This window comes from Lissotriton vulgaris, unplaced genomic scaffold (assembly GCF_964263255.1).
Source record: "Lissotriton vulgaris unplaced genomic scaffold, aLisVul1.2 SCAFFOLD_770, whole genome shotgun sequence".
Classification (NCBI taxonomy): Eukaryota; Metazoa; Chordata; class Amphibia; order Caudata; family Salamandridae; genus Lissotriton; species Lissotriton vulgaris.
In genome coordinates, this window is record NW_028252779.1 from 746,307 (window position 1) to 761,309 (window position 15,003).

Genomic DNA, 15,003 nt, shown 5'->3' on the forward strand with positions numbered 1-15,003 from the left:
TAGATTTTCTTATTTTGTTTTTAAAATTTGCAAGGTGGCCGTGCGTTCTCTTATGTGTTTTGAAAAAACATTAGAAGTAGTCCTCCAATAATTCATGCATGTGGATGGGGGTGCTCCTATAATGTTTTAAAAAAATATATATGAAAATCTATTAGAACAAGCATTTGCAATGCATATTGGTCTCATATTTGTGAGACTTAGAGCTATTGATGTATTTTACTTGTTTGTTTTGGTTTGTAGTGGGAGGAAGCAGAATACAAGATTTGCAATGCAATCGGTCCCAAGTTTGTCAAAGTTAGACCTATTGGCGCAGTAAATTATAATGTTTTTTACTTTTGTTTTTTTGTTTGCAGTGGAGTTATCATATTTGCATAGCACTATTTCCATTCGTATGAGCATGGGGCGCTGGATAACCAGAAAATGGGAAGTAGGTTATGGAGGGGGGAAGGTGGAAAATAAAATGACAACTATGGAAAAAGGAATTAAAAAAATAGGGATGGAGTTTGTTATATCTTGTGTAATGCGTAGGTTTGGCCCAAGTTGTAACCTAGGAACTGTTTACCTCTTTCCAGGAAAGTCCCTTTAAGCCTCGCTTATGATCTGATGGTTTTCAAACACACCATCGGTGCCCGCCACGAATTGCCACTGTGACCTGGCAATGCTAAGCTATATATTGTTCCCTCAAGTGAGGTGATCTTGCTAACTTTAGGGAGAAAGGTGAGGATCAGAACCAGAAGCACACAGCCAGGAGCAGTCAAAAGAAAAACAAGGTACAGGAGAACACAGCATTACACATAAAAAAAGACTTTCACAAATGTCATCACAAACATGTAACATTGCCACGTAACCACCACATGTATGAGTCACCGCCATGACAGTATCACTTGCACACATCACCGTAATAAGGAAAGAAAATACATTGCATTGCAGTCACCCAGATTAAGTAAACTGCAGCATTGTATGGTTCTCAAACGAAAGGGGGAGGAGAGAGTGGGAACAAATGTACGGCTAGATCAGAAATATTTAGCATGTCAGTCCATATACAGTGAAATATTAATTTAAACACTCATCATCTAAACTGAAAAAAATATGTGTTTCCTTTCATATTTGAGAACTATAGAAGAGAAAAGCTGGAGGTAAAGCACTGAATAATGTTTTTGTAAAATGCATGCAGAATATATGTGCATTTGTTAGTGGTTTAAAATAACTGTAACTTTTGTTGTAATGTAAGCAGCGTATTTTATTTAGCTGTCGCGTTTGTTAGAAAGAAAACATGACATACCACGTAGTTTTATTGACAGCAATAGGTATCATCCAAATTTATGGAAGTTGGTTAACCCAGTTTCATTCACAAAGCAAAACATAAATAGATTATTCACAGCCTTTTTGTCACTTTTGTAAGAACTGCAGTTCGCCTTTTTCCGAATCGCTGTTCAAATCCACACATTACAAAAATCGATTGGCAAATCCCAAAAAATGTCACTGGTTGGAGACGAGATGGACGCTGGCTGGCTCGCTTGCCTGGGAGGGCCCAAACTGACAATAACAAAGCTAAGAGGCAATGCGGGGGGGTGACCTGGTTTAAAACATTTACAATGTGCACCTCAAGCAAACAGACAACATGGGCAGGTGTAGTGACGGTCTAGTTATTCTCCGTGAGGGCGGAACCGGAAGGGGTTCACCGGAACCAGAAGGCGGCCATTTTAGAAGGCGCCGATCCGGCTGCATAGTAAGGGCGCTGCCCCGGCGCTCCGATAATTACAGCTAATATCAAATACTTACCAGCAGCTCTTTGTGTTGTTATTCACGACGACCCCTCCTACAGAAGGGAGGAAGAGAGCACAGGAGGCATGGAGCACTCAGTCCGCAACTTAACCCCTACAAAACGGTGCGGCTGGCGTATCAGCATAAGAAATCGGAAAATAATTTCTGGCTACTTGCCCTGATCCTGGCTTACAGCACAACATGCACACAAACTCCAATTTACACTAATGAAGACAAACAATACCGCAACTCCGCTGGAAGATCGCCATGCTCTGCTTATTCTAGCATCGTGTGGCAATAGAAATGGGACTAAGTGAAATCTGCATATCGCCATTTTAGACGGTTAAAAACATAAACGCAACAAAAGAAAAAAAGTGTGCACATGTAAAATACGATAAACAGACAAAATATCGAATTCAAAATATAGAATAGCCATAATATCGAAGTCAAAATATAGAATAGACAAAATATCGAATGGACAGAATATAGTGGTGAAAAATATCGAATTGAAGGTAAGTAATATAATATCGATTTTTTTAAAATATAGAAAGTCAAAATATCGAAGTATATAATAAAGGTATTAAAATATATCGAATTTTTATTAATATCGAAGTTTTTAAAGTGTTTTGTATGTTAGTATATTTGTGAAAAGTGTATATTTTTTTGTAATTTATTTTAAGTAATGAATTTTGTTATTTAATTTTTGCGTAATTTAATTCTGTAGAGGGTTGTGGGTCTATAGGGGAATATAGTGGGAAGTTATTCAATTATATTAAATTAAATAATAATTTTTAGAAATTACTAATTATTTTTAATTGAAGTTTGCATTTTAGTTCTGTAGCCGGTTGTGGGTTTATAGGGGAATAGGGTGGGAAGTAATTTAATTGTAATTATTACATATGTAAATTTATTTATTTGTATTCATTTTGAATTAATAGTTAATTACTGTTTAATTGGTAATTAATTAATTTGTAATTAGTAATTCATTTTTATTAATTGATTATTTGATAATTATGTTAATTTTATTAATTTATTTTCCATAGCCGGTTGTGGGTTTATAGGGGAATGGGGTGGGAAGTAATTTAATTGTAATTCATTAAATATGTTAATTCATTTATTGGTATTCATGTTGAATTAATTGATAATTAATACATTTTAATTGGTAATTAATTGTTATGAATTGATTAATTGTTAATTATGTTAATTTTATTAATTTATTTTCCATAGCAGGTGGTGAGTTTATAGGGGAATAGGGTGGGAAGTAATTTATTTGTAATTGAGTAAATTATTTTTATTTATTTATTGATATTGATTTTTAATGTATTGTTAATTAATTGTTAATTGGTAATTTGTATTACTAGCTAATTAATTGTAATAACTAATATTTATTTGTATTTTTAATTGGTTAATTATTACATATTATTAAATTGGTATTACATATTTTTTTTATTAGTATTGATATTTAATTTATTTTTATTAATATATTCAATCTTTACTTTCCCTACTGTTAAACTCACTAGAGTGGGAATAGTATTTTTTACCCCTAGGCTATTCCCTACTATTGCACTCTCTGGAGTGGGAATAGTAATTTTTACCCCTACGCTATCCAACGTTTTCCCTACTGTTGCACTCTTTGGAGTGGGAAAAGTAAATTTTACCCATACACTATCCAACTCTTTCCCTACTGTTGCACTCTCTGGAGTGGGAATAGTAATTTTTATCCCTAGGCTATCCAACGCTTTCCCTACTGTTGCACTCACTGGAGTGGGAATAGTAAATTTTACCCTCCCGCCATCCTATGGTAAAACTATTGTATATTTTTTATTAATATTATGTTTATATATATATATATATATATGTTTAAAAAAATAAAATTGTATGTTTTTTTATAACCTAAATTAATTATTTCATAATTGTAATGTTATTTGAGTATTTTTAAGTATGTTTTACTTAATTATATGTATTATTTCATTAATTTTAAATTACTTTCAAGACATTTAAAAAAATTCGATATTTTGACTATATTTTTTAAAACGATATTTTTGTACTTACCTGTTTGTAGATGGGAATTCGATATTTTGTATTCTATATTATTTCCTCGATATTTTGGTAATTCTGTATTATTTTAATTGATAGTATGTCAGTGATCCGTAAAATGCATACCATAATGAAGCAGAGATTGTTTACATCCAAATAGAGCCTTATTTTATAACAGGAAAAGCTTCCACTTACCAAGGGGATTTTCTAACACAGCAAGCTTAACTGCTGCTCAGTTTCCCCAGAAGGTTTGAAAAGAGCAGGACTCGGTCCTCCTTCCATCTGGGTGTCTTGTCTCCTGCCCTAAATGTGAAATATAAGTCATGGTACCCTTGACATACAATGAACATTCAGATTTCAGAATTATTAATGATTCATGAGAGATGCTACAAACCGCATGTGCTTCAGGCACCTTGAGGCTCCGTCAAAAGCATAAAGCGCTATAGACATTCTACAATACCATGTGGAAATGTAAAAAATGTTGTGATTAAAATGGCAGTCTTCGGAAGCTCCTGTTTTGGGTCAAGGGATGCTGCGCACCTTAATGCGCTTCTGCCCGCTCTTGGGGTGACTTCTCGCTGTAAACTTTATTCTACTAGAGCTTCATAGTGCCAGCGCCATGTCTCCTAGCCTAGCGCCTCTGCAGCTGTATGTGCAATGGAGCCTGCCTGCGGTCGATTACCAACTCTTTCCTGTATTTAGTGGAAGGGATATGGCAGGGCTGGCTAGCATACAGAGAATGCCAGGGGGCCCTGGTTCAGTAGTGACCGAACGGTGAAGATGGCAGAAGCAGACAGAAAATCTGAACAATAAACACTGTAAGGTTGCATACGAAATCAGTTGTTCTAACACCCTTTGACACAGGCAGTTTGCTGAACTTCGAGGACTCGCAATTTTGGCAGAAAAGAGGAACGGAAGGGCGCTTGAGATAAAGTGATTAGCTCAGGAACACACTCTGCGGAAATGCGTGGAAGCCGAGAGATGAAGTCGAGTTTCCTGGTCCAACAGTTGAAGACGCCCCATCTGGACAGCGTCTCCTCGACTGCCTCTACACTCCTGGAACGCAGTGGCTTCAGACACACCCCGGCTGCTCTCTGCTCTGTCAGTGCATCTCAGAGCTTTACTGTTTTAGCCGTGCGCCAGCGAGTGAACTTAGCAACATTGAAATCATTAACATCGCAGCGCTCGTACGAGATCTGCGCTGATTATGTATGCAAGTGGGCATTAAAAAGAAAGTTCCCCTGGGACACACATGAACCACAAGAGCAGACAAAAACTGTAGTTAGGCGCTGCTGCTTCCTGAATAAATGGAAGTGACGCATCCGATCAACAGCCAATTATAAGCCTGCTAAGAACAGCAATGCCAGAGTTTACTAATGGAAAGCTGCAGGAGAAATTACCCGGCAATAGGTGGAGTTTCACCCCTGATTCTGATTACTTGATGCACATGCGCGCTGTCTAGGCAAGACATAAAAAGGGCACTGTGTATGTGCACATGGGCACGAAGCGAAGAGTTGGGGGTTAAGACCTAGTCACCCCACATCCCAAGGGCTATATCCAAAGCAATTCACAACAAAAGGCCGAGATGTGGGGAAGAATACATGCACTGCAAATTCATCAAAATTATTACCTCAATTAATCATCGATCAACATACTAAATTCATACATTCTTTTATTCAATCATGTCGGGTTATATAATTCAATTCCTCTGTACAAAAATATATGTTGCCGTCTGGTGTCACATGGTAAAACATTAAGACCAAACAGTACACAAAAACTATACAACAATTCATCAAACAAGACAAACAAAAATATACATGAATGTTAAACAATCCTAAAAAGAACTCCTCTTTTGTCTTTAAATATACAGTTTAGGCGGTGCTATAGATTTTACCCACAACTGAGATAGTCCTTTATATTGGTAAACATACAGGAATTGTAGTTGTTCTGTTCAATTTCTTATTTATGTGTACCTGATGTAGAATACACAGCTGTTATATTTGTAGGGAAATGTCGGCGCATTTTGGCCAAATTTTTCTGGCCTCCTCAGGACTGATAAAAGAAGGGGTGCCTGTACAAACATATATTTAATTTGTAAAACGGAATATACAACTTGAGCGGCCATATCAAACGATTCTCAGTCTCCGGTGTCAAGCAACACCAATCGGAGCGACCCACTTAGGTGAGCAGTGAAATATGAAAGCTTCCTCAGTGTTGTCCATGCATCTCATGTGCAAAAATGTCCAAATGATTGATAAAAACAAACAGTTATTTGTGACGTTTGACATCGAAACACTTTATACCAACATCCAGCAGGATGAATAGCTGAAAGCGATTAAAGATATTCTTGACACCCGACTCACACCTCATAGCGTCAGTGAACAGTGATGTATGTGGCAGAGAGGGCGCAAGGCTGTACAGTATCGACTCTCAAAAGAGTCAAAGCACGATTGAGTGGTTCAGCACTGCCAGCAAAGGCCTTGATGATTTGGACGAAATGTGGTCCCTGTTACAATGAATGATTTGTAAGGCTGCAGGCATTCATCTTGATATTATTCCCCTGGGTGTTGTTTAGGGATGGAAACATGTTGTGTCTACTAGAATCCCTTACTCACCTCATAGATAGGTTTTTTCACTATCTATTTGTACATTTTGTATATACATGCATTTTTAAGTGAGGGATATTTTTTCATCTGTATAGGCATGAGTTGATCATATTATGATGATGTATATGTTTAATTTGATTATCAGTGTAAATGTGCTTCCCACTTTAGGTCAAGGGGCCCTTTATTTATTTTTCTCACTGTGTATCTGTAGACTCATGATGCACATTCTTTGGTATTCTGCTCTGTGTATTATTCATTTTCTAATCACCATTGCCTGTTTTTGCCTCCTTGTTTTGGCACATCCTTTCTTCACCGGATATTAATTACTCTAATTGAGTTTCGATTCCCTTGATTTTTCCTTTGTTTTTTTATTGCTGCACAATGTAGTGGCTAGTCTCGAATTCTAGTTGGGTTTAGCCTTTACACTCTAAGATGGCGACCTCGTTGTAGTATGGTGCTGTCAAATGTTTCTGGTGACCTAAGGGTCCACAGCATAATCCCGTTGCTGGATGCCCTGTTGAGGTACACATAATACGTGTCGCACTCCGTGTATTTTTAACCTAGAGCCTAGAAGTGCCATTCTATGTTTTTGGCCCCAAGTGACCCCGTTATGATCCTGAGAGAGCTATGCCTAAGCAGTATTAGTAGGCCCAACGGGCTGTACCAGATCAACTATCGCTGGACTGTGGCTTGATGCGGTAAGTTTTACCCGTTCGAAGAGTTACAGATATGTGTGCTGACAGTTGTTCAATGTATTTTCATTACCACATGTCACCGTTTCTGTTTGGTTATCACTAATATCGGAAGGGGTGTGGTGCCCTGTAATTTAGGAGGTTTACAATTCCATCTTTAGTTCCTGTAGTTTAGGAGATTCAAGATTTCACCTTGTGGACACGTGTCGGCCGGTAAAATTAGCAGTAACTATGTTCGTCTGATCATTTTACTATGCTAGTGGCTGTCTTTCCATTAGTGTGATTTCAATTCAGCTCTTCCCTTGATTTTAGTGGGGGGGGAGAGGGGCAGATGAGGACTCCACCCCTCTAAGGTGGATATATGACGGTGCCTTCTCGTTAACACAGTATACATGTTCTTTATGTTTATGACTGACAACAACAATTGAGGGGATCCATTTTATGGTCCGCGAGCTCCAGGATAGGCTGGGACGCATGGTTTCTTGACCTCATGTAAGTTATATGAGCCACCGTTTAGTTTAATCCATGGAACCCTTTGTGGGTGTTGTCACCAGTTCTATTTCTTTTCCGGATAGTTTCACTTCCTGGTGCTTTTGATTTCGTTTTCTTCATGGGAGCATTTGGGAGGCTGCTTTTAATTTTAACCTGCATCCAATCCTCACTTTTTTCTACATTTGTACACGCGGGATGCATTGACAACATTGAGGAAGCTATAATATTCCACTGCTCACCTAAGTGGGTCACTCCGATTGGTTTTGCTTGACACCTGGAGCCGAGAATTGTTTGATACGGCCGCTCAAGTTGTATATAGTGTTTTCGAAAATGAAATAAATTATTTGTGCAGGCACTCCTTCTTTCATCGGTCCTGAAGAGGCCAAAAATATTTGGCCAAAACGCGTCAACATTTCCTTTAAGATGTCTACACAAATATAACAGCTATGTATTCAACATCAAGTACACATGATTAAGGAATTAAAGACAACAACTACACTTTGGGAATGTGTACTAAAATAAGGGACTTTCTTCAATTGTGCGTAAAATCGATAGCACTGCCTCCCATGTATATTTAAGGAAAGAGGAGGAGTTCTTTTTAGGATTGTTTAACACTCATGTATATTTTTGAGTGTCTTGTTTGATGAATTGTTGTATAGTTTTTGTTCATTGTTTGGTCCTAATGTTTTATCATGTGACATCATACAGCAACATATATTTTTGTACAGAAGAATTTATGAATCCAACTCGACATGATTGAATAAAAGAATAAATGAATTTAGTCTGTTGATCGATGATTATTTGAGGTAATCATTTTGCTGAATTTGCAGTGCATGTATTCTTCCTCACATCTTAGCCTTTGTTGTGAATCACATATGCACGATGGCCATCTTGTGATGTTTAAAAAAGTTTAAAAAACAGGAAAATTAATTAATTACGCGATTGCACCATTAATGTTATGCATATTGGATGCCACTCGGTCAGTGCCCAGTGGAAAAGACAAGATCTATTGCTCTTCATGATTGCTTGTTTTAAATATATGCTTTTCTATTTTATTATTATTATTGTAAATTTTGGGAAGCAGAATTTTTTCCACTTTTACAGTTGCTATTAGCAGCACATTGATTTAATCGGTGGCATCTAGAATAGTGTTTTAGTCTGGTTAAATTATGCTTCACTGAGATACAAAAAGCAGGTCAGAATCTGCCATCTGTCTGTGCCTTGAACCTCTACACTCCCATGTGGCTATACTAATGTTAATCTGAAATATAGAATGTATGAGATTCTGATATTTCTGTTTTTACAAAGGTAGAAGAGGTGTCTTATTTAATATACTGTTTCATGTTCTTTTTCTGTTTCAGCTGCTGTTTCCTTCACTGTGCAATACAATATGTTGAACTTCCCTGTCGGTGTAGTACCAGTAGGTACAGTGACACAGGATGATGAGAGACGGTTGAAGGACTACAAAGAGTACAATAATGATAAGTTCGAAAGACTCATGAAAAAGGTTTGTGTGCATCTTTGGCCTAAGTTCTTGAACACTAGTGTATGATTAAAATAACAGAAGTGGGATTTGCCTAGAGATATTGTGAAACTTTCTTCCATCCTGTATGTGGTGCCTTCAGTGCTGAAATAAGGTGGAAATCCTCAGGATGCTGGTTCTGATAGCTATTCTTATGCTGGATGAAGGCCAACGTAGCCACCGCTTTGCCGGCCAACTATATAATAATGAGGAAAGGCAGGAAAGAGAAATTAGGTGGTGGCATTGCGATTATTTATAAAAACCTATATACATGCAAATTTTAAGATTTAATCTGCACTGTTTGCGAAGGTGCCTTATTTAGATTGACCCTAAATCCCCAGTTTACCTTTTCAGGGTCCTTGTTTTATCATACCCTGGGCCTGCTCACCCGTGGGCTGCTGTCCTTCCCGATTTGTTCGGTCCTCACCTTTTACACACTACCGATTTTACCATCCGGGCGATTTAAATCTGCATTTTGATTACCCTACCTGTAGGATTGGTCCTACTCTGATTTCAGACTTAGCAGCTATGATTATTTAACTTGATAATTCTGGCGCCACACACCTGGCTGGGCACTTACTTGATGCTATTTTTTCCAGTCTTTTAGAGATTGATTGCTCCCCAGCTCTCCCTGTGATGCTGTCAGACCACTATCTAACTAGCTTTAGTATTGAGCAAGTTTAGTCTAATCCATCCATACCTGCCATAAGTGGTATAGGTAAATGTAGAAATTGGGGGAATTTGAATTTTTAAGTGATTAACCAGTCTTTAGCCAAAAATGCTCCTAACACTAACCAGGTTTCTTTAGCTGACCTAGAAAACGTTCACGGTTGGCTTAAAAAAATCTATTGACGTATGTCTTCCTCTCTCTACGAAGAACCTGAATAATCATCACCCTCCTGTCCCTTGGTATTTGGAGAAACTAAAGCAGGAAAAAAGTAAATTTCAATCAAATCTAAACTTGCTAATAAAATGGCAATAGGAGCCTATCACTCCTCTTGTACTACTACAAAAGCTGAATACGTGAATACTACCATACATAATGCACAGAATAGTCCTAAGACCTTGTTCAAAGTAGTTTAAAATGTGTCTGGCGCAGAAAACCTACCCAGCACCCCTGCTTTTACCGAAATACAATGTGAAGATCTGGCAGAATTCTTCCTCGGAAATGTGGAAAAAATTTATTCTGCTCTGAATGTTAAACAGGCCAATACTTCACAGTCAACAATCGAAACTTTTTAAACATCTAACACAGCTGAACAGCTGGATGGTAAGCCTGTGGAATCTGGTTTCTTACTTGAAAACTGGGTACTTTTAGATGCTACCTCTTTTAAGCAAATTTTAGGCAGCCTCAAATCGGGTTCGCCAGGAGATCAACTTCCTGTTACAGTAATAGAAACTGGATTCATCTGTCTTGAAAGTTATTATGGAGCTACTTAATGCTTCCATTCGAAAGTCCACTATTCCTGCGGAGTGGAAGCACGCTATGGTTCTCCCGCTCTTAAAAAAAGCAAATGCTGATCCGGCGCAATTGTCCAACTTCCGTCCAATTTCTTTCCTTTCAGTATATTCTAAAATCATGGAAAACACATTAATATTCAATTAACTTAATTTGTTGCCGCTCAAAAGTTTCTGCATTCATCACAGTCAGGCTTCTGGGGATACAGTGGCGCTTATATTGCTTAATTTAAGCGCCCCCTGCTACTGAAAGCCCTGTGTTCGCTGGACATTGTTGGCCCAGCCCTTAATTGGCTTGCCGACTTTTTGACTAACCGTAGATTCCTGGTTTATTTATATATATATATATATATATATATATATATATATATATATATATATATATATATATATATATATATATATATATATATATATATATATATATATATATATATATATATATATATAATTTTTTTTTTTTTTTTTTTTTTTTTTTACCGGGAGACCTGCCCGGTTCGACTTGTTAACGAAACACCGACCTCGGTAAGAGGGTCAAGTGTGGGGAATATATATATATATATATATATATATATATTACCTACTGGCTATCGCCAGTAGGTATATATAGTTAGAATTTTTTCTCTATGGGACTTTTGAAAATTCTATGTCTAATAACTTTGGCGTTTGTGGACGGAATCGGCTGAAATTTTCAGGAAAATGGCACATTTTGTTTCTGAGCAGCCCCTGAAAATTTGGTGGGGTTTCGTCAAGGGGGGGCTGAGAAAAAAGGGGGGTCCCAAAACGCGTTTTTTGCATTGAGTTTTCCATAGGGCGGTTGGACTCACTTTTAGCTCGAACGGCTGAATGGATTTGCACGAAACTTGGCAAAATTGTAGGGACTGTTAGCCCGATGTGCCTTTGCTAGGTCTCAATATATGTGCTCCAGTAGTTTTTGAGAAATTAACGTTCAAACCAAGATATATATCTGTAACAGCGCTCTGGGCAGCGATCCGGTCCGCTTACTTTTCGCTTATCGGAACTTTGCGCGCAGAAAGCTGATTGGCTCTCCGGTGTCTGTCAACATTCTAAACAGTCCGGAGCGGCCGCCATCTTGTCTCTCGGTAGGATCGAGAGAGAAGAAGAGGTGGAAAACGAAAGGGGAATTTAATGAAAGGGGGCAAGGTATCCCCCTCTTGACCCCCTAGGAATGTTGTTGGGGTTATTAAAGGGTCCCGTGGGGAAAATAAAAAAAAATGATTTTTCACGGTAGAAGCGCGGCCGCGAACTGGTAGCGAAACGGGAATTCGCCATTTTCTGCTTCGTTAATTAAATTACTAGTTATAAGTGGGTGCGGGAGACGTATCCTAATCCCCTATGTTTTCTGAGGGTGGCTGAGGAGGCTGATATATGTTGATACATCTCTTCCAGCGGCTGTGCGTGAGCTTTTTTTTTTTTTTGCTGCGTGACAGTCCGGAGCGGCCGCCATCTTGTCTCTCGGTAGGATCGAGAGAGAAGAAAAGGTGAAAAACTAAGGGGGAATTTAATGAAAGGGGGCAAGGTATCCCCCTCTTGACCCCCTAGGAATGTTGTTGGGGTTATTAAAGGGTCCCGTGGGGAAAATAAAAAAAAATGATTTTTCACGGTAGAAGCGCTTCCTGGGCCGCGAACTGGGCCGCAAACTGGTAGCGAAACGGGAATTCGCCATTTTGTGCTTCGTTAATTAAAGTACTAGGTATATGGGGGTGCGGGAGACGTATCCTAATCCCCTATGTTTCCTGAGGGTGGCTGAGGAGGCTGATATATGTTGATACATCTCTTCCAGCGGCTGCGCCATCTTGCCTTTTTTCGAATGCCACAATTTTGTCGTGCACGGCAGCCATTTTAGATGCCAGGCTGGTCCCAGGCTATCACCTAACCCTGCGGATGTAGTTTATGGCCCCAGCTGTAGAGAATTCAGACATGCCAATCCTCCTGATTCAGGCGTGTGAGTACTGATTTCAGTGCTAGTCTCCCGCCTCCCGATTTCTGCAAGCAAAAACCCGGGGGCATATTATGAACAACCAGCGATAATTTTTGTCTCTAACTTGTTTAGAGACAAAAATTATCGCCGCACATCGGCGATTTTTATCGCAGATAAACCTTGCTATTATCGCAGAAAAGTCAGCGATATTCATGTATTATCGACCTAATGCTCTTAGCCATGTTATCCACCTCCCATTGGATAACATGGCTAAGAACTGCTCAGGGCAGGTGTTAGATTTTGAAGATATTCGCGCTTAGCGCGAATATCTCCAAAAGTTGGTAATAGAAGGTAGCGATGTTAGGGACTGTTTCCAGTCGCTAACATCTTGGCACGCCACTTTGCATGTCATTAGTGATAAGTATCACTGACATGCAAAGCGGGGCCCAAGATGGTCGCTATCTCCTTTTAGCTGTCACTAACTGGTGTTAGCGACAGCTTGGTAATAGGGAAATAATGTTATCTCCGCTTTCATGGCTTTTAAAGCCAAAAAAGCGGAGATAAACCCCCTTGATAATATGCCCCACGATTCCTTGGGGGTTTCAGCTGACAGGGCTTGGTATTGTGTTACAAGGTAATTTTTCCATGAAACGTCAGAGGGTCGATGCAGGGGTTCTAGAAGAGGTGATAAACCATTTAAGCCTCATGAACAAGCGCATGGTCTTTTAAAGATTTGTGAAGTACTCGGGGCGGCGGTGTGTGTGTGCCCTCTTTCAGGAGCGGGCGGGGGGGCACTGCCAGCAACTTGCCAGGTCAGGTAGTGTTCAACACGTGCATCACCCTTTCTCTGCCTGCTATTGCGCTCCATGCTTCGGAAAGGTAAGAAAAAGAACGTGCATTTGAGTTTGAAATGTCCGATCCTGCAGCAGCACACTTCCAAAGCCCACACATGACAATAACCCGATTCAAGGCCCCATTCACCCGTTTATAAAAAAATAGATAACACTCCAACAAAGTAAGGTTATAAAACTTTATTAACTACTAACTTTAACGAACGGAACAAAAACTAAAAACATTTAAACATTTCTCAACACAAAAAGCAACAATGGTTAGAAGCTGTCTTTTGTGCGAATAGTCCCAAGGCAGCACAACATGCAGAGTTCTGGACGGCACCCAGGTGATGTCGCCTGGGTGCCGCACTGGTTTAGGGATCCTACAATGCTGCTCCGAAAATTGGCGTGGGGCGTCCCGGGTGGGGTGGGGGGCGGCCTCGTCAGTAGCGGTCTGTTGTGCGAATAGTCCCAAGGCAGCACAACGTGCAGAGTTCTGGACGGCACCCAGGTGATGTCGCCTGGGTGCCGCACTGGTTTAGGGATCCTACAATGCAGCACAGAAAAACAGCGTGGGGCGTCCTGGGTGGTGCGGGGGGAGGCCTCGTCAGTAGCGGTCTGTGTCCAGTGTCACATGGCTGACACAACATGTACGATAGGCACCCAGGTGATGTCCAGTAAACTGCCGCACTGGTTTTGGTATCCTACAATGCTACTCCGAAAATTGGCGTGCGTCGGCCCGGGGGGGGCGTGGGGGAGGCGGCGTGAACGGGCCTCCCCAGGTGGCGGCCATCTAGCTGAGTTGCGCCCGCTCTTGCGGCTACAGCGTCTCGCTCACCATGTTGTTGAGTTGCTCCCACTCTTGCAGTGCAGCGATAGGCGGCTGCCACATGGCTCTTAAAATGGCGGACGGCTCCTCGGTTTTGGGCCTGGTCCACTGAAATAGCCCTGGGACACTTTGGAACTCGGACGCTTGCCTGCTAGGGCTTGGGCTCCATTCTCGAAAAGCGTCCCCTCAGCCGTGAAGATTGTACAAAAGTCTTGGGGGCCCCCGACTCCCGCAGGCTTCCGGTGGGGAGCGGCTGCCATGATTGCTCGCGGAATGACCACGACGGAGCCACGAGATGGTGGTGCTCTCATGCTGACGCCAGCTTCAGTCTGAATGATCCAGAAACAAGGTGGGGCTTTCATCGTTTGGGAAAAAAAATGTTCTAAACCAATGAAAAGTGTTATTTTTAGGTCATATGACCAAGCCTTCCATCTTTAGGAAACCAAAAGTAAAATGAACCAATGAAAAGTTTTATAAACAAGTCACATGACCTGTTATGCGGTATAGGGCTACAAAAACCGTAGAAAATCCGTTGGCACGTGAGGCGGCGTCAGTAGCGGACCGATGTGCGAATAGGCCGAAGGCAGCACAACGCGCTGAGATCCGGATGGCACCGAGGTGGTGTCAAGCAAATTGCCGTACTGGTGTGGCCATCCTACAATGCTGCGCCGAAAGACGGCGTGTCCAGCTGAGTTCCGGTCACTCTTGCGGTACAGTGAGTCGAACGCGCCGAGATCCGGATGGCACCGAGGTTGTGTCCAGCAAGTTGCTGCACTGGTGTGGCCATCCTACAATGCTGCTCCGAAAGACGGCGTGTCCAGCTGAGTTCCG

At 40.5% G+C, this 15,003-nt stretch overlaps 1 protein-coding gene across 2 annotated transcripts in view; it reads left to right on the plus strand.

Annotated features, from left to right (window-relative positions):
- LOC147662018 (vitamin D3 hydroxylase-associated protein-like) overlaps positions 1 to 15,003 on the plus strand; it is a 720,315-nt gene that overhangs the window by 653,273 nt on the left and 52,039 nt on the right. For both annotated transcript variants that reach the window (XM_086951181.1, XM_086951182.1), the window contains one exon: positions 8,953 to 9,098. In XM_086951181.1, the coding sequence (XP_086807307.1) occupies positions 8,953 to 9,098 (146 nt within the window). The remainder of the gene's footprint in view (positions 1 to 8,952; positions 9,099 to 15,003) is intronic.